The 19,903-nt window shown below is 43.7% G+C and overlaps 1 protein-coding gene and 1 long non-coding RNA gene across 3 annotated transcripts in view; one reads left to right on the top strand and one right to left on the bottom strand.

Moving 5' to 3' along the window:
• CLNK (cytokine dependent hematopoietic cell linker) overlaps positions 1-19,903 on the bottom strand; it is a 166,199-nt gene that overhangs the window by 56,320 nt on the left and 89,976 nt on the right. Inside the window, exons 4-7 of the mRNA XM_082728519.1 lie at positions 17,787-17,815; positions 9,204-9,241; positions 4,751-4,895; positions 3,461-3,567 (exon numbers count right to left, since the gene is read on the bottom strand). Of these exons, the coding sequence (XP_082584645.1) occupies positions 3,461-3,567; positions 4,751-4,895; positions 9,204-9,241; positions 17,787-17,815 (319 nt within the window). The remainder of the gene's footprint in view (positions 1-3,460; positions 3,568-4,750; positions 4,896-9,203; positions 9,242-17,786; positions 17,816-19,903) is intronic.
• The window catches only part of LOC309863569, a 125,914-nt gene that overhangs the window by 74,588 nt on the left and 31,423 nt on the right, over positions 1-19,903 (top strand). For both annotated transcript variants that reach the window (XR_014311111.1, XR_014311112.1), the window contains exon 3: positions 17,951-18,025. This is a non-coding gene — a long non-coding RNA (uncharacterized lncRNA). The remainder of the gene's footprint in view (positions 1-17,950; positions 18,026-19,903) is intronic.

Genomic DNA, 19,903 nt, shown 5'->3' with positions numbered 1-19,903 from the left:
GGGCAAAATGGTCCCTAATGAGGGCCACTGATGACCATACAATGATGTGTCGAAGACTGCTTTGCACTGTTTCTTCCAGAAGTCTTCTCAAAAGCCTCTAGCTGGGCTAAGTGATGCAGCTTCTGTGAACCATGCTCACCTCTATCTTAGCACTTCACATTACACTTCCATTAGACTCTGGGCACTGGCTCATTTTTCATCCCCATTTTTGAGCACAGTGCTTGGTACATAGCAAATGCTCAATAAATGAAAAGATTGGCAGATGCTCAGTGGTCGAAGTCAGTTGTAGCCAACCTAAGGAGTCTAGGTAGGAACTGGCCTCTCGTCAGGATTATTGAAGATCCCTGTCATCGATGGTTTACTCTCAACAGAGGTTACAGTGGATATAGAAGTAGTAAGAATTAACTCTTGAGAATGAGGCTATAATGAAAAATAGAATTTGCTTCTCATAAAAATGTGATTATTCAAGTATTGATCATAAGAATAAAACTCCCTCCTTATCTGAATTGAGCTCAAGTCCTTACTTAATTAATAATTCAACTTCCCCACCCTGCCCCCGGCCAACATTGTGCTGACTCTCCCATATTCTTTTTCTCACATGATTTTACTTGACTTGATATGCTGAGGTTATAGTTCCACTTGCAAAGTGATCTAGCTAAAGGAAGAAATCTGTATTGTAACAGAAAGCTAGAAGGATATTATGAAGAAAGTATAAAGCAATAAGAATGGAGGCTTACATTCTGGCATAGTTGTTTTAAAAACTCCAATGAGAATTATCTTTAAAAAAAATTCTTCTAGGGGCGCCTGGGTGGCTCAGTGGGTTAAGCCGCTGCTTTCAGCTCAGGTCATGATCTCAGGGGCCTGGGATCAAGTCCCGCGTCGGGCTCTCTGCTCAGCAGGGAGCCTGCTTCCTTCTCTCTCTCTCTCTGCCTGCCTCTCTGCCTACTTGTGATCTCTCTCTGTCAAATAAATAAAATCTTTAAAAAAAAATTCTTCTAACAAAGGCCTACTTACATATAAAGGGGAATAAATCACTGAATTCTGGGGGAAAGGGAAGCTCAAGTTTTTAGGTGAATATTCTCTATTCTTTAATAACCAGACCAGAACTTGTATCTTCAGCCACTGGTCCAGTCGCTCTGCATTTCTTACTGTTCCCTGAATATGCTTTATGCTCCTGTGATGAGTGCCCTGAAGCGTCCTCCTCCTTGTCCAACAACCCCTGTGGGGCTGCCCTAGTGCAGATATTGCTGACAGCAGCAAATGTTCACCTGAGAACTTTGAAGACCAGGCTGAAAAAGGGTTCCATGTGGACAGAAGTCAGTAGAGCCTGGGTTTCTTTTCCTATGAAACAGCTGCTCATATTTCAAGGTTCAGTTCAAATGACTGAGAGTTTCTTTGTTCTTTCATTTTCCTCCATTTAACCAGTTATCTCCTGAGATCCTCTTACATAAGTGCTGGGCGAAAATGGTCCCTGTTCTCAAGAAGAGGTCTGCTGTTGACCGATTGCTTTCTGCTAAGCACTATGCTCTGTATGTATAATCATAACAACGATGAGATTTTATAGCTAAGATAATACAGGTTCAGAGAGGGTAAGTAACTGGCTCAAAGAGCTCATAAAAGTTGGAGCTGTTGGGGCGCCTGGATGGTTCAGTCAGTTAAGCATCTTCTGCTCAGGTCATGATTCCAAGATCCTGAGATGGAGCCCCAAGATCTGGTTCCTTGCTCAGCAGGGAGCCTGCTTCTCCCTCTCCCACTGCCTACTGCTCCCCCTGCTTGTGTTTCCCCCTATCTCTCTCGATCTGTCAAATAAATAAGTAAAATATTAAAAAAAAGTTGGAGCTGTTAAAATGGGGTTATAATGCTCATCTTGCAAGGGTATTTTAAGGATTAAATGTCATTCATTCTTCCATTTATTCATTCATTCCCATCTCTACTCAGGGAGACCTACCTTGACTACCCTTACCCTGCTTTAATGATTTTTAAAAAGTATTTATAACTTAGCATATTGTCTATTATTTATTTATTTGCTTGTTTATTTATTTATTTCCAGTCTCCTCCCACCAGAATGTAAATTTCATGAGCACAAGGCCTTGGTTATTCACCAGTGCATGTGGGAGCTCATCATTGTGTCTGATCCGTGGCAGGCACTCAACACATATTTCTTGAATGAATTTGTTGAATGAATGATTAAAGTTTAGGTTGCTGCCTGTGTAAAGCGGAAGTGTTCAATATTTCATCCCTCATCCTGTTCTCCCAAACTCTCATGGCTGTGTTCTGGGTAAATGACATTGCCTGGTAATATTTGTTATTTCCTTTGATTATCAATATTAACAGAAGCCCTCAAGTTAAACAGATAGAAATGTGAACCAAGAATGCACAAGGAAAAATGCACTATAAATATTTAAAAACATGTTCATGCTCTCTAATAAATGTGATGCAAATTTAAGAAAAGGACAGTGAAATCCCTTTAAAAATGTGATTAATAAAGCACTAGCCAGTTTTGGTGAGAGTCCTGTGAGGTGTACATTCTCGTACAAGGCTTCTGGGAGGGTAAATTGAAGCAATTTTTTAGGAAAGAAATTTTACAGCATGTACCAAAGCTTTTAAAATGTTTTTACTCAATGGTTAAGTAAATTATTAAAAAATGCCATGATGAGGTATGATATATCTATAAAGATTATGCCATTAATGCTTGTTTATCACATGGGACATCATTTTATAAGCAGAACTTAATAGGAAAAGGAAAAAAAAAGCAGGTGTCTATAACACTGGAACTCTCTTGCATGAAATAGGTCTGCACAGAGAATGTGGACACAAAATGTCACAGGGCATCAAGCCTGGTATACCCTGAAACTCCAGGGGTGATTCATTTGTATTTCTGCATTAAGAAAATGAATCATTAGCAAAAGTGCTATTAAAAATGAAATTTTTAATATGTATCTATATATGCCATTTCTATTTATAGGATATATTCATAAGTTTCTTATACGTAGTGTCCAAACAGCCTTTCAAAGTAAAGCATGGTAGAGATTTTTAGGCCCATTTCACAGATGAGGTTACAAAGGACTAAGAGAGGTTGCTTGACTTACTTCTTAGCACCCTGTTATCAGATGTCAGCATTGGGCCTATAGTCTGGGCAAAATGACATGTTATTATCAATAAGATCTGAGTCAAATTTTGCTTCTGGAAAAGGAGGCAAGCCTCAGGTGAAATGCCTGTGAGGAGTGCTCACCCCAAGGCCTCAGAGAAAACCTTCCCAAATGCTAGTCCTCTTCCCTTCTTGTTGCTCCTTCCCTGGGACCATGACTTCAGTAGTCATAGAAATCAGTTCCCCTACACCTTGCTGAACTCAGTGTGCTCATCACCAGCAAGATGCCTTGGGAATGAGAGATGGGGAAGCTCCCAGCTGCTAGGAATTGCCCTGCCCATGTTTGGGTCACATGGCCAAAACTTTACTCACTTTCTCCAGCCCCATCTGTGTGCACCAGGGATGGCGCTCTGTGGGGACAGAGGTCTTGGTGTCTAAGGGATTGGGAGTGTCCATCATACCCTTGAAATAGCGTGTATCTGTGGAAAGAGAAAAATTTGAAGTCTTACCGTATGTAGACTCAGCACATTACAATTAACAAAATATGTGCATATCTACAAACTCACTGGACAGATTAAGAGATTGAAGCCCAAGGAGTAGGACCTGTATTCCTCTCAGTTCGTATGTGTGAATTCCAGAGTCTTTGAGAATCCTTTACTCTTTGAAAATCCTTTACTCTTCTCAGTCTCTGGGAACTCCTGCCCACCCTTCAAGCCCTGTCCTATCATGCCCTTTGCAAATCTTTCTAGATCCCACCCACCAACACCCCAACACCAACACTGTGGTTCTTCTTTCTATATTACACACCTAGCATAGTCTATCCTAATTATCTGTTGATCTTTCTGCATCTGCCGCTAGGTTGTGACCTTCCTGAGAATGGAGATCCTGCTTTGTTTATCTTTGTGTCACTTGATCAGTCCTAACGCAGTAACTGCACACGGCTGGTACTCAGTAATTGCTTGTTGAGTGAATGAGCTAAGGAGTTTCATCGTTATTTGCAAGGTGATTCTTTCTGAAACAACTTCTGTAGACTCGTCTCTGTGGGTCAGGCCCTCAGAAATCACAAGGGCTTCCTCCTCTTTTCGCTTACAGCCCTGTGCTCTATCTACAGTTCAGAGAACTTGAGTATGTCCCAGTTGGGACGAGGCAGGGTGGATGTGAAATTGTGTCTTCCTTACTCTTAATAAGCTTGGCTTTGCTGCCATGTCCTGGGGCTACATGCATGCTGGTTGCCTATAAAACAAGTCAGCCAAGTTGAAAAGTCTTCCCTTTCATGCTACTCTCCATTACGCAAACTCTGTCTTAAAGTTCCCATGCTGCCCACAGCCCTGCCTATCCACCCTCTGCCATGCTCCCCGGTTGCTCCTTGGACTCAGGAAGAGCATCATGATAGTGAAAACTGGTATTTACAGAGTTCTGGCTCTGTGCCAAGTCCCCTGTTGAGAACTTGAAAGAGCTCTTGGAGGGTAAGTTCTGTTATTATGAACACCATTTTTAGGTAAAGAAAATGAATTTTTTAGGCTTGCTCAAGGCCACACAGTGAGTAAACCACAGAGGCAGGATTTTAGCCTGGAGTTGTTTAATTCAGCATCTGCAGCTTTAACTGCCGTGCAGTATTGCGTCATGGACGTGCATTCCCAGATTTTAGACACCCGATGTTACCTGCATATTCTGATTCCTTTATAGGCCTGGCTGGCAAAATTTGTATTGATGGCCACGCTTCTACCATGTGAAGCTCAGGGTCCTCATAGTCGCCATCCATGTGGTCTTTCGATCCATCCAGAATTGCCACAGCAAAGTTCCTTTCCTAAGCAGGAGGAAACGGTTGAGTGAGTCAAGGGAAGGTTCAGTCATAACAAAGGTGAGAGGCTACAGTGACGTATAGACTCTCTTAGAAGAAAACCTGTAAGAATCTGGGCAGTTAAATTCTTGTGGTGGCAGAATCTTAAAGATGGCCTCAAATATTCCCATTCTTGGTTATTCAATCAAATAATAATCTGGGTACTGCTATGAAGGGACATTAAGGAGGTACTTAAGATTACTCATCGTCTGTCCTTAAAATAGGGATGTTATCCTTGGATCACCTGAGTGGTTCAGTGTAATCACATGAGCCATTAAAGAAGAAAGGAGATCTATTTGTAGATGATGGGATCTTGTATGTAGAACATTCCAAGGAACCCACTTAAAAAAATTATTAGAACTAATAAACAATCAGCAAGGTGTCAGGATACATGGTCAATACACAAATGTCGATTGTATTTCTCTATATCATTAATGAGATCCAAGTCTGAACACTGGAGATGGCAGGATTGGGGACCACCCAGCAAGAGATGTAATCCCCACCACAGAAATTCTGGAATCTGCACCTATGTGTTGGGATTTGGATTCAGCATTGTGTTGTGTTTCAGCCCAGATGCTAATCTCAATGGTCTTTCATACAAAAAGATCCCTTGTCTCTCTTAGAATTCCCACTAAGACCCCAGATGGCCATAGCTATGAATAACAGATCCAGTTACAAGAGATTGACACACACATCTTCCAGTTTGGCCCTCAGGATTAAGAATTTACATCTTCCTTTTACAAATATAGAAACTGGGAATGGTGACTTCTGAAAACCACAGATGTCGTAGGTGCCATCGATAGGCAGAACCTAGGTCTTCTGCCACATCCACCTCCTCTAGAATCCAGTGCCGGGTATTAAAATTGTTCTGAGCCTAAGATGAAAGGTGAAGAATCTAGGGCATTTCTTGTGTTGCAACATCCATAATTTTGACTTTTAGCCAGGGAGTGCAATGGCAAACAGTGTGAGCCTGGGCTCAGATCCTGAGTTTTTAAGTTCCTTTTTGATTCTGTAGAGGGCATTTCACTTCTTCCCAGCCTATCCTAGTCACACTACATGAATTGGACAGCCTGCTAAGTCTTTCTTTGGACTCCCAATTATTTTATAGTCAAAGACTGAAGGCTTAAAGTCAAAGTTACTGCACTATAGCCTTCACCATATCTTTTTTTTTTTTTTTTGGTACATAGTAGATTCTTAATATGTGCTTGTTAAATAAGCAAGTACATAAAATAATGGATTTTAACTCGATTTAGTGTGTAATAATGGGTATGATTTAAAATTTTTCATTGATCCTGTAATTTCCCCAGTTAGAGATAATCTTTAGTGGAGGCCACTTCAAACTTATTTTTGAATTAGATGATATTCACCCACACTACTACAATCACCCAGAGTTATAGAGTGATACTGGCAACCAGAAGTTAAATGAGACAATGCATCTAAAGTTTTGAGCAAAATACCTGATGGTGTTGTATATAATACCATACACGTATATAAATATTACTGTGACTGCTGCTATGCTAATGACAATTGAAGGAATGCAGAGATAAAGCAAGGTTGCCAATCCTCCCCTAGAGCCCCTCTAATGTTTGTTAAGGACTTGACATGCGCTAGATGCTTTAGGTACATTATTTCATTGTATGAACATAGCAGTCTAGGAGGTGGTTTTATTATAGTGGAGGGGCTTGGAATTAGAGGCTTGTGTCTAAATTCCAGCTCTGCAGGATTCCAGTTCTCTAGTGTATGTGGGCAAGTTGCTTACCAGCTCCAAGCACGACTCTTTTCATCATTGCTCTGCCAAAGCAGTTTGGTACAGGTAAAGACAATGTTCGTGAAGGTCCCAATTTCCAGGTGAGCAGGAGTGCCATGGGGACTCACCAACCCCTGTCTGGAAGGCCTTTTAAGCTTTCCGTGGGCTCTAAGTAACTCTGCGTATTTGATGCAAAAGTACATCAGTGTTCTCCATGGGAGAGCATATAAGAGGTGGGCTCCCTGAAGACTATGAGTTTGGCTTTCAGTGTGCTGCCCTGATTCCTATCGAAGTGCTCCTAAAGGAGACCAAGGCTTAAGTCCTACAAGAACTGAGGGCTCAGGCAATTATGAAATTATAAAATTCAAGGGGCTCAGGTCTAAGAGAACAGGGACCAGCCCAACGACCCAGGAGTAGGAACAGGATTGAAAGAGGGACCTTGATGACCGACTGAAAGAAGTTAGGTCACTGAACAAAGCTGGAGTTGGGCCATTGGCATGGTTGCCTGGACGCTGTGCTCCAAGCATCCAGGTGTTACAGCTATGAAACCGTGCCTTCTTGGTCTGGTCTTAGGAGGAAAGCAGGGCTCTGGCCAGAAATTCTTGGGTGGGAAACCAGATAGTATCGGTCTGCTTAGGGGCAGCATAGATCCAAGATGGAGTCACCCACTCCTAGATCTAAACTGGGTCCACTTTATGACCTTGGGGAGGTTACTTAACCCCTCTGACTCACATGCTTAATCTGTAAATTGGAGACGGCTAAATCTGCTTTATTTGGTTGTAGTTGGAGATTAATTGAGTAAAATGTCCATAAAGGTTCTACTTTGACATCTGCCCATGACACCTGCCCGTGATAGAGCCTTTTTCTCTAGTTAACGTTTTGAGTTTTGGTACAGCTGAGTGCCCAGGGCAAAGCAAGCCTGCCAGGAGGGGAACTCCAGGGGTTTTCACAATTGACGTGGCAAAAGGGGAAGGTGGCTGGGCTGTTCTCCCTCAGAACTGCACACAGAAGTGAGTTCTGACCTGGAGCAACTCCTTTTGGGATTTGACAGATGGACATTTTGTTGCAAGGGCATCATTTACATACTATTACAGCAACTACCAAGACTCCGCAGAGTGCAGTTCCTCTGGGAAATCTTGGACCTGCTAGAAGAATCTGAGACAGAGATCTTTAGTCTAATCCCCTTGCTAGACTTCGTGGTGTCAGAGCACAGAGAGAAACAAGGGGGAACAGCAACCATCACCCCAGGTCTGTAGAGAATCTACACAAGACCCTGAGAATCTTGCCCCCAGGACTAAATATTAGTATTTTGGTTTATCTCTTTCCAGAATTTTATTTTTAAATATAATGACTTGCATCTATTTAATAATCTATTATCAACCTACTACTATCAATAGCAGGGGTTTTCTTAACTAAAACTCAGTCTTTTCTGTCCACAAGCCTCCTACTTTATAAAATATTTGTGATTGATTGATAGGTTGATTGATTGATTATGCATGTGTGTCCCGGGGTGAGGATCTGTAGCTTTAATCTGATTGTAAAGAAGACTTTGGAACAGTGAAGAACCAATGATTTTAAAGGCAAATTCTCTCTCTCCCTCTCCTCTATCTACTTGTTCCCAATATTATCTATAGATATGCCAGGTAAAACTATTTAAATGATGTAAAATTTAACAATAAACTAATATAAAATTAGGTAGCTGAGTTCATGTTATAAATTTCAAATTTTCTTTAGTCATTAAAATTCTTGTCAATACTCTTAATGGCTTCATCATATGAATACATCATAATCTAGTCACTGTTTTTTTTCTGTTATTGAATATCTAGGATGATTCCAGTGTTTCTCTTTAACTATATTATTATAAAATACAAATGAGTATGTTTACATATTAATCCAAATATCAGATTAGTTTCTTAGTTTAAATTCCCAGCCATAGGATTATTGGGCTAAGGAAAGTGAGCATTTTTATGTTGATTGGTTATTATGAAATGGCTTTCCAGAAAGTGAGTTCCAATTTAAGATTTTACCATGAGCCTTAGGAAGTGATTCTCTCGTCTCCCCCTTGCCAGCACCATGTGGTGGTATTTTCATCTTATTTCATCTTTGCAGTGGCCATGCGAGTTAATTTTTATCTGCATTTCATAGCTGAGGAATTGGAAGACAGTTTTCTTTCTTCTTCTTCTTTTTTTTTTTTGTCTCTCTGTCTATTAATGCCTTATTATCCACGTATTTTTTTTCCAGTTTAATTGAGAAATAATTGAGATACGTCACTATGTAAGTTTAAGGCGTACAGTGTAATGGTTTGATTTACAGTGTGTATTGTGGGAAGACAGGTTATACACAAGAACCGAAATGCAGGTGTCTCTGCTAGGAAATCATGCTATTTGGAAAAGCTTGTTGATGTTTTTGTTTCTTTTCTAAATTTTGTTTCTTTAAGTTTAAATTTCTTTAAATTCACCCAAGTCCCTTGAAAAGAACCACTCACTTTGTAAATGTCAAAGACTGACAAGTCGGGAAGGCTGACTTACATGTTCCAGAAGAGGCTCGTCGACAGCCTGGTACTGGCCTGCAAACAGAAGTGGACCCAGTGTTACTGCAAGACATTGAGGAGAGTGGGGGTGCTTGGGTGGCACAGCTGGTTAGGTGACTGCCTCTTGGTTTCCACTAGGGTTGTGATCTCAGAGGTCGTGGGATCGAGTCCCGCATCCTGTGCAGGGTCTGTTTGGGATTTTCTCTCCCTCTCCCTCTGCCCCTCTGGCTCAGGCTCTCTCTCTCTAAAATAAATAAATCTTAAAAAAACAAAAACAAAAACAAAAATGAAAACACTTTGAAAAGAGTGACCCTTGTGTTTCTCTGGAAGTTGTGTTCATTGCCATTTATTTCTCTTGAAGGCAATCGCCTAAAATGCAGTATGTAGGTCCATACTTTCCCTTCTTTTATTATTATTATTATTATTTTATTTTTTAATTAACATGTAATGTATTATTTGCCCCAGGGGTACGGGTCTGTGATTCATCAGTCTTACACAATTCACAGCACTCACCATAGCACCTACCCTCCCCAATGTCCATTACCCAGCCACCCTATCCCTCCCCCGCACCCCGGAGGAACCCTCAGTTTGTTTCCTGAGATTAAGAGTCTCTTATGGCTTGTCTCCCTCCCCGGTCTCATCTTGTTTCATTTTTTCCCTCCCTACCCCCTAAGATCCCTCACCCTGCCTCTCATATTCCTCATATCAGTGAGGTCAGTGAGATCTGATTGACTTATCTCACTTAGCATACTTTTCCTTCTATCTCCTGTTCTTGCAAAGCAAGGGAGATGAAAAAGGAGGCTAGACAATCGTATCCAAACTAGAAAGGCTCGCTCCTTCTATGGAAGGTCAGTATCAGGTTAGAAGGACCTCCCCCACCCTCCCCTGCCTTCTCCCCATCAGATGCACCCAGTCATGACTCCCTGGGCCTCTGGGCCCATGAGGAGGTTTACTTGCCCCTCCCCTACCCTCTGGCACAGCACCGCATTTTGCTGTAATTGGCTGTATGTCCATCTCCTGGAACAGACTGGAAGTATTTCATGGGCAGGGGGACAGGTCTACTCACTCATCTGTCCCTAACTCCAGGCCCAGGCCCAACATTGAACAAACAGTTCTTTTTTAAAAAAAAGATTTCATTGATTTATTTGAGAGAGAGAGAGAGAGAGATCAGGAGGAGAGCTGAGGGACAGAGAGAGAGGCAAGTAGACTCCATGTAGTGCGGAGCCCGAGGTTCAGGTGATCTCACGACCCAGAGATCAGTACCCCAGCCGAAATCCAGAGTGAGACACTTAGCCCACGGAGCCACCCAGCTGTCCCGTGAACAAATGAGTTCTTGGCAGGTGTTTGTTGAGTGACTGTTGTTCATGTGAGGTCTGTCAATGCTCCACCCCCTCACTGGGACTTGTTTTATGGAAGATTGCCTGGAGGTCGTCTAGTGCACTCGGTCGATGCCCTAGTTTAAACTCTACCCTCAAATGATGCAGAACCGCTGAACTGCTCACATGATCTGCAGGGTTTTTTGCTTTCTCTAGACTTAATTTTCCTAAATTGCATTATAGTATCATGCTGTTAGTCTGCATGCAGGAACATCATAAGCAGAAAATGTTCTTATCACATCCTCTTTATTAGCACATATGTGAGAAGTTTCTAGTGGGTCTTGGGAGCTGTGTGCTTCTCGGCAATTGGTTTGCTTTGATTTAATGGGAAACACTGATTTTACAAGAGATCCTATTTTCCTTCCTCCTTTGGCTGTTCAGAATCTCAGGGCAAATTTCTGGCCTGTGTCCAAGTCACGTAGAGGACCACAGGATGATTTGTATTTCTGCATTTTGTTTTGGCTTCATCATGTTCTTAGACTTTTGCCCTTCTACCCAGAATTCTTTTACCATACCAAAATATGCAATTAATAGCTGGGGATTTGTGTCAGCATGCCCAAGCCTTGTGTAGACTGTAATGTGTAAATTAATGAAAGTTTGGCTCAGTGGAAACACAGCTCTCTGGAATTTGCTTAGGACCAGTGCATCAGGGACGTGTTAACCAGCCAAAGCTAATTTCCTTGAGATAATGAGCAGGCAAGAGCAGAAGTCTGCACCTGCCGCCCAGTCCCAGCCCATCCTGGTGGTAGGACTTGCAGCTACCACTGTCCTGGGGCACTGAGGACACCTTCCCGTCCCAGCACAATCATACCCCTACCTACAGCCCTGGTGGAGAAACCCACAGGTTTTCCAGCCCTTCACAGTAGCAACCAGAACCCTCTCATGAATTGAGTTACATTAATAAGGTCACCCATAAGGACCAGCCGGCCTGGAAGAGGCAAATGAGCACTGAAATATTGGGGATCTACTCTGGCCCGCAGGACCGAGGGAAGCATCTCCTGTCTGTGATTCAGAGTTCGATACAACCTCATCTTAGGACATTGTTCTCATCAGATGTGGTCATTATTCCGACATGGAGAGCTGTGGGGTCTCTTCCTTCATGAGCCTCCAGAGACTCTCCTGGATTCTCCAAATATGTTTCATGCCACTTCTGAGTCTTTGCTTGGGTTGAGTCCAGCTGGAGTTCCCACCTCCTCTGTGTTGCTTTCCATAATGCTCGGTGCTTTGAGATCCTCCTGGGGCTCCCCTCTCTGAACACTCTAGGTGACCTTAATGTCACGGAATTGTCAGGACAGTTACTTTCTGTCTCACTCACTGGGACACCCACATAAAAATAGGCAGCGTTTGATTACTTCTTTGATGGGTATGTACTCAGCGCCCCCTTTAAAAGATTTTATTTATTTATTTATTTAGAGAGCACGTGAGCCAGGGAAGGAGTGGAGGGAGAGGGAGAGGATCTCAAGCAGACTCTTCCCTGAACATGGAGTCTGACACAGAGCTCATGTCCTGAGCCCAGATCTAGAGGGGGACGTTTAACCGACTGAGCCACACAGGCACCCCTGTTCTTAGCTGTTCTTTAGGGAAGGGGTTGTCTTTATCTGCTGCAGTCCCTATGTTCCTAATGATGCAGGTTTGGGATATAATTTTAGAAGCATATTTTTAAAACTGTGATTCGGTTCATGTCACTCGTGGCCCATGGCACGCCCCGTGGAATCTGGATTCTCTGCCGTGGCTCCCAGCCTCCAGCACGGTCTGGTTCCTGGTCCCTCTCTGATCGCATGTCTTTCCAGTTTCTTCCTCTCGTCTGAAACTAGCTACCCCAGCTTCTTTTCGAGTCTCTCCAGTATGCCAAGCTCCTTCCACCCCAGAGACCTGCACACACTGTGCCTGGAGGGAGCCTTCCTGACTACCAATCTTAGGTAAAAGTGAAGGAGCTCCTCTCCAGTCCTGGGCCTCAATACCTCAAGTGCCTCGAATGGCTTTGAAGATACTGCAAGGAGATGCACTGAGCCCCATTTCCTCTCCCTGTGGGCCCTTGGCTGGCACACTTCTCCCAGTGTCCCTTGTGCCACATGGCCATGGCATGGTGCTCTAGCCGCCAGGACAAGGTGGGTGCATGTGCTTCCCTTCTGGATGATCCACTTGACCCTCTCCTTCTCGTGACCCTCTCGACACCCATCTAGAGAGAGAAGACCCTGAGGTCTTCAGGGGTAATGGAAGCCAGTGCGTAAAAGAAGAGTGAATCCCAAATGAGCATTTGGGGAAAAGACTTCCTTCGATCCACCCTGGATTGTTATGTGAACAAGAAGTAAATCCTTATCTTATTAAACTGCCAACATATGTAGTTTATGCATTATGGATGTTAGCAATTCCTGATTAACACACTTTTTTTGTTTTCCATTTCAAAAAAACAAAATCAAAAACCAAGAACAAAAAAGTAAGGAAAGAAAGCAAAACCAGGCTCACAGTGCAAACCAGTTAGTTTCTTCACAAGCCTCTGTGGTGACGTCAACTCACACTGATGTCTGAGGACTGCTGACTTAGAAGCTCCGACTCCCTTCCATGAGGGAATGGGCCATGTTAGATAAAGTTAGAGAGAAGTTCTGACTATCAGCGCTTGTAAACACATCCTTGAACGGAAGCCTCTGACAGCCCGAGGCTGGTGCATTTTAGTGCCTCTACTGGCACAGGGGTGCTGGCTGTGTCCCCAAGGGCTGGCTCCGTGGGATGGTTGCATTTAAAGGAAATCACTGGCTGAAATAGTTCCCAGCAGGTCCCATTAATAGAGTCTTGTTCTCTGGTGCAAGAAGGGAAGTGAAAATAAGGAGCCTGGAGTGCTTTTGAAGTTCCTCTTTCTCTGGGAAGTGGAGTCAGTGGGCTTTTCAGATGATGACATTCCCAAACCAGTCAGGTTCCCCAAGCAGACCCAGCTTCTGTTTTCAATGCAGTCACAAGATTTTGGAGGCGGTGGGGCGGTGGGGAGAGGTATGGCGAAGGTGAGCATTGGCTCTGGTGAGCCAGCTGGTCTTACTCAGCAATACCTGGTGATAAGGGAGAGGCCAGAGGGTCCCAAGGCCCCATCACTAGAACTCTGTAGAGGAGAAGGCTGTATGTCTCTCAATGTCCACTTCCCCAGTCCGTCCTGGAAGCCCCGACCATCAGCTGCTTACATGGGCACCTAGACCAAGTACTTGCTACAACTCGGTCTTCCTCGCAGTCCTATGTGCCTATGAGTCTAAGTTTTGGTAAATGGAAGAGGTGGAAAATCAGTTCAGTTTTCAGGGAACTTTCAGAGGAGAAATTGTTGTGCATTGTTGATTTCTTTTTTTTCCTCCCTTCCATCCTCCTGCTGCCTAGAGCACAGCTATCACTATTTTAGGCAGTGGGATTGAGGCTAATGCAAGGGAGGGAGCAGCAGCTCTGGGGACCTGGGGAGCAGAGCTGCCAAACAACCTTGGAGGGCTTACCTCTGGACTTGACTTACATAGAAGAAAATAAGTCACATTTAAGCCCTTGTGATTTCTTTCTGAACATGTGTTTCAGCCTTTACTGTTTAATCTCCTTGAGGAGGTCAGCTTTGGAATTCACCGAAAAGGTGGCATAGCTTCTGAAGAAAAGTCATGAACACATATTTTATGGACGCCGAATGAGAAGTTAGAAATTCTAGGTTTAAAACCTGGCTGTTTCTGGCCACATGACCTCAGGCAAGTGCATAAGCCCCAGTTAACGAATATCAGCTTGCAGAACAAGAAAAGTAGTGTTTCCCCCAAACAGCAGTTGAGAAATTTAAAGAAATAACCACCTGGCGGTGTGTCCCCCGAATGAATGACTGTGTTTCGCATTTCAAGTTCAACGTCATGACCAAATCTTTTCCACTCAATCCAGATTGTGAGTCCTCTGCCTTCAGATCCGTATTAGGAACTTGTTTTTTATGGAGTTCTCATTTAAGGAAAAAAAAAAAAAAAAGAGCAGTGCGTTCTTCAACACTCAACTCTGTTGGTGTGGCTCTGTCCATTCTCCCCACTGGTCTGTTGAGCACAACCTGTCTAGCTGTGAGGCTCAGGGATTCAGTGACATGGCTGGTTGACAACCTCAGTTGAAAGATGAAAACACTGCTTGCCCCCAGCAGGGACAAGAGTACTGTGGCAGATCTGAATTCTACTCTGCTGACTTATTTCCTGGGGGGTAATCTAACTTCTCTTGGGCTCAGTTTACCTAATCTACACTGTGAGTATTATCAGCATCTGACAGCTAAATTAGAGACATCTATCAAATGCTTGGCACAAACTAGAGACTCATTATGTTGTTAGTTTCCATTTTCTCTCATTCACAGGTCCTAGGTCTCATTGATGTCATGGGAGAACCAGTTTTCAAAGTCTGGGCTCCAGACCTAGCTAAGGCTTCAGATTTGTTTCTTTTCCTGTGCTGCCTTCACCAGTGTTTGTCTTTTAGGAACTGCACGGTTTCTGTTGAAATTTAAATAAAATATTCTGAGATAGTCGTCATCCAGGGAATTGCAAGCAGCTTCCTAGTGAAGACAGTCTTCATGGCTTCCTTTTTATTTATTGTTGCTTCAACCAGTGATTTTCCAAAGACAGCCCTAGCACTCCATGAGGTGGAGTTATCCCGGAAAGGCAAGGACTCGCTAGTCTCACGACAGACCTGTGAAAAAGCACAGACCTTGGGGTGGGCTTGAGAATACACATTTGTGACTACTGTGATTCTGATACACAATACATTTTAAAGGCAGCTCTGAATCGCTGGGTTTACCAATCATGGGCAATTTGAAATCCTGGCTTGTGCTTATGCGAATTGGAGGAACACCTTTTCCCAGCAATTCAACCACTAACTTTTCACATTGTTTCTGTCCACTGATTTTGCCCACATCTTGCGGGAAAAACCAGCCTCGGCGAAATTAATACAAATGTTGCAATGTCTATAAAGGGCCAGCAGGGGGCATTGGATGTGCATGTATCCCGTTCCTGCCTTTCCTCCACCTACTTACTCCTAAAATCCTAATTAATTTTTCTTTTGAAAGTGGGAAAAACCAACTCTCAAGACTGCTTTCTTTGGGAAACAAAAAAAACAAAAATAAAACAAGTGCTCCTGGACAAAATGAAATTTCTTGTCCATTTAATTGAAATAGCCAATAGCCAATATATATCTTTATCAGGGTTTTTATTGTATACGGTGTCTTAAGAGAGAAGTACCACTTTCTAAATAGGGCTATCTTCTTTCATTTCCTTCTTTAATCAGTGGAAGGAGAGAAACTCCTGAGTTTATTTTTATGGAAAAACATGGCCCTATTCTCTGTAAATCAGCCTCACAGAAGGTATTGGTATTGACAGATTGTCCAAGTTTGAACATGTGTTTGGTGTTTGTCTTTTCCAGGCCTGGAATGTATATATATATACATATATATGTGTATATATATATATGATATGTTATGAATGTATATATGTTATGTAATATGTATTATATATATATAATGTTTAGCATATAAAATATATGCTACTGTAGAAAATTATAAGATAACAGCTGAGGAAAAAAGAAGGAGGTAAAAATTACTATAAAGTCCCCCTACCAAGACACCCACTAAAAATATTTGATTGTAGCCTGATCACTCACACACACACGTGCACACATGATATAACATCTGTAGGTCTGAGCACACTGTGTTCTTGCCTTCTCTGTCATAGAATAGCAGACTAGAACATATCCATGTCACTAAATATGCTTCAGTGTCATCTTTTTAATGGCTATATAGTATTCCCTCCTGCTGGAGCCCCACCATATGTCCAATTAATCCCATGGTAAAAAATCACAAGCAACTTAAAAATATCTAGAGATGTTATAAATATCGTGGCAAACGGTCTGCTATGTGAATCCAAAGCATCCTTAATAACATCAGTTCTGTTATATTTTAATAGATACCTGTCCTGGTTCATAAAGGTGCATAGACTGGGGTGGTGTGATTTGCCGTTAATATATTTAGCAGAATATAGATTCCAGTGGGTATGGGCAGGCCTGGGCAGCTTTACCTCAATCAGTTTTCTTGGGATTTTGATTTGTTTTTGTCCACCTCCACCCCCCCCCCCCCCGCCCCAGCTTCTGTCTCTTGAATGTTGTTAGTTAAATGGAATACCCACCTATCAGTTCTTCTCTGTCTTCAGGAACATGGAGAGGGAGCGAAGGGGGAGGGGTATGAGTCATGTGGTTTATAACTCACCAGCCCCTGTGATTGGCAATTTCCTTTGCAGGGACCATCCCCTTTGGAAGGGTCTAGAGTACCCCCAGGACTCTAAGTGGGTGGTGGGAAGGGGTAGCGAGCTGATGGAGGGAGGTGTATTTGGGATCAAAGACTCTGGTACAGTTTGGAAGCATCTACCTTGAGAGAAAGCAACCTTTGTTAGCAAAGGACTGGGAAGCTTACTAAAAGCATTTTCTGTAAGAGATTAGAGCTGGGTGCTTGTTTCTTATCTGTATTCATACTTGCAGTTCAGACTTTGCTTTTCTCCCCTCCTCGTGGCTCTTTGGTACATGCTCCAGCATGCACCGTATGAACCTTGGAGCTCATTGGCAGGTTGCATCACTTCCTATGGTTTTATACCTTCTTTGCACATTTCTTTTCTATTTCTCACTTTATTCTGTCTCTTTGCAGCCATCATTTGTGGCCACCAGCTTTCTAGGGACATTCTATTGGACTTTCCCTGAAACAATAGTGCTCCAAGATGAAGAGTATGTACTTTAACTCAAACTTTAATGGGATTCAGAACTAGGCTCTGAAAAGAGATGCAAGAGAAGCATAAAATGAATCCATCATCTGTGCAACACATATTTTCAGGGGGAAGCCATTATATAGAATTCAGTTGTACGAGTGCTAAGGAATGGCCACAACCCTGACGTTTAGGCAGACTTTCACACATTTTCCAGATGAAGGAACTTGAGCCCAAAGGGACCTAGGCTTCACAGCTTAAAAGTGGGGAGCCAGGGTTCCCCATCAGCTTGCCAGCTTCCAAAGCTCATGGAAGTCACAGGCCAGGCTGCACTCCAGGAGCAACCAGAGGGAGAGACCGTCAGTGGCTAATGCCAGCTGGAACAGGCCAATAGTTTCACTGAAAGAAAAGCAGAAAGGAATGGAAGGAAGAGTAACAGAGCCATGCTGGCATTCCCACTGCTTAGGTGACAGAGGGCCCCTGACTCACCGGTGGCATTGTGGATTCGAGGCCATGACCTAGGGAAGGAAAGAGAACCAAGGTCAGTGTGAGCGGCATGCGGGCCACACACCTTCCCCAGAGGAGTGGCAGCCACGACAGACATTTCCCAGATCAACCTACGGAATGATTTCTTCATTTTCTTACTGTTCTAGATCCGAAACAACATCTTGTTATAGAGAATCCAGAAAAGAGAAAAATGCACAGAGAAGAAAACAACAGTGCCCCAGGTAATATTTTGGCAAGTCTGCTATACCTACGCACACATGTTAAGAAGGGTATGTGTGTGTAAACATACAGGTGTATAAAAGTAGCACAGGAATGTATGGGCTGCTGATGTTAAAAATGCATTATCTATCTTTAGCTGTTATTCCAAGACATGATATTTATTTGGATATTTATTTGGTGATTTTATTTTTATTGGGTGATATTGGCGATTTTTGGAGGGGACGTTTAGGTTCTTCCTAGTTTTTATTAGGGTGAATGATCTTGCAGGGAATATCCATGCTTGCATTTCTCATCTAATCCCTGAAATATTTCCATGGAGAGACTCCACCAAGTGCAGTGAAGAGGCCAGGCAATGGGGGCCATCCACGCCCCTGTCTGTAGATCACACAGTTGCTCTCCACGTGGGTTGGATCAATGGAGGCTAATCCACAGAGCTGGAAGAGACTGTCTCGCTGGGTCTCACCACCCTTAAATCCATCCTTTGAAATGATCCTGCCTACTTGGCACCTGATTCCTTATTTTACCTGTTTTACTTCCTAGATGCCTAGTGAGACTGAATTATTGTTATTATCTTCCAAGTGGTTTTAGTGGATTTTTCCCCCTGTGAGTTACCTGTACGTGCGCTTGTCCATTTTCTAGTAGGGTCTTTGCTTGGCTGCCACATTCACATTGGACAAGGTGCCTTTGAAACACCTTTTGGTTAGATTTTGGGCAAAGATCTGAAAAACTCTGGGGCGACGGAAGGCTCTGGAGGGTGCTGCTTCTGAGCCAACTTGTTTGTGCCTTTAATAATCCTGGGCCCCACGCAGCACCTGTCCTTGGAGGCTCTCAAAGTACGTCACAGGGGCAATTAACTGAGCATCGCAACACACACCAGGTGTAAATATTTATGAGGCCTGGCTGGTGGCTGGGACATCAGGCACTGAATAGTTAAGCCGGGAGACAAGAGTAACCAGGAGACCACAGCCCTCCGCCCTTGAGTCTGGCTTCCTGCTTGCCCTTTGTCCTCTGCTGTTTTAATACTTGGAGTGGCCCTGTGGGGTGACTAATGCTGTCCTGAGTTTACAGATGAGGAAATGGGAGTTTCAGAGAGCTCCCCAGCTTGCCCAGTCCCACAGAGAGCGAGAGGCCTGACACCAGCCTGTTGGATCCCCCTGTCCTCGCCGCCCCCCTGACCCCCGCCCCCAGATGGTGGCGAGCCCAAAGGCAGTGTGCTGCTGTGGTCTCGGAGCCCTTGTGGTTAGCTCTCGGCATCTTTTCAAGCTGCCTGACAGTCTGCAGAAATTAACAGTATGCCAGCCAGGAAGGGGCAGATCACTTATCTGGGGCCTTGGAGCTTTCTCTTGACACTTTGAACTTACAGGCTCTTCCTTGACATCTTTGTATTAGATCAAGGCCTCTGAAGGTTCCCCAGACCTGTCACTCATGACACAGGGAATGTAAGTGATATGCTTTTGCGACTGTGCACAGCGAGCCTGATGGGAGTGTGGCAAGCCAGGCCCTTGCCTGGAGGCATCACACCCAGCACAGGCAGTGTCCTGAGCCTGGGGGTGAGGAAGAGGATGCCAGTCTCCTTGGGGAGCCTAGCAAGAGCTTGGACTTTTAAGTTAGGATTCTGTCCTTCTGACCTTGGCTTCACCTGGTTTTTGGAATCAAAGACTGATCATGCTAAAAAGCACGTCAGAGGCAATGTTGTCCAATTTGTTGTTTCAAGTTTCAGACCCTCAAAGGTAGACCTGGGGGTCTTCTGACACCTACGAAGAGTGGAGCTTGTCCCGCACTGAGCGAGGCTCAGCTCCCACTGGCTGGCTTTCCCCACTTTGCAGGTGCAGCTCAAGTTCGGAAGAGGTTAAGTGAAGTGGCCCAGCAAGCAATTAGCG

The sequence above is a fragment of the Mustela nivalis genome, assembly GCF_964662115.1.
Source record: "Mustela nivalis genome assembly, chromosome: 4".
Classification (NCBI taxonomy): Eukaryota; Metazoa; Chordata; class Mammalia; order Carnivora; family Mustelidae; genus Mustela; species Mustela nivalis.
This window is presented reverse-complemented; position numbering and strand designations above follow the sequence as displayed.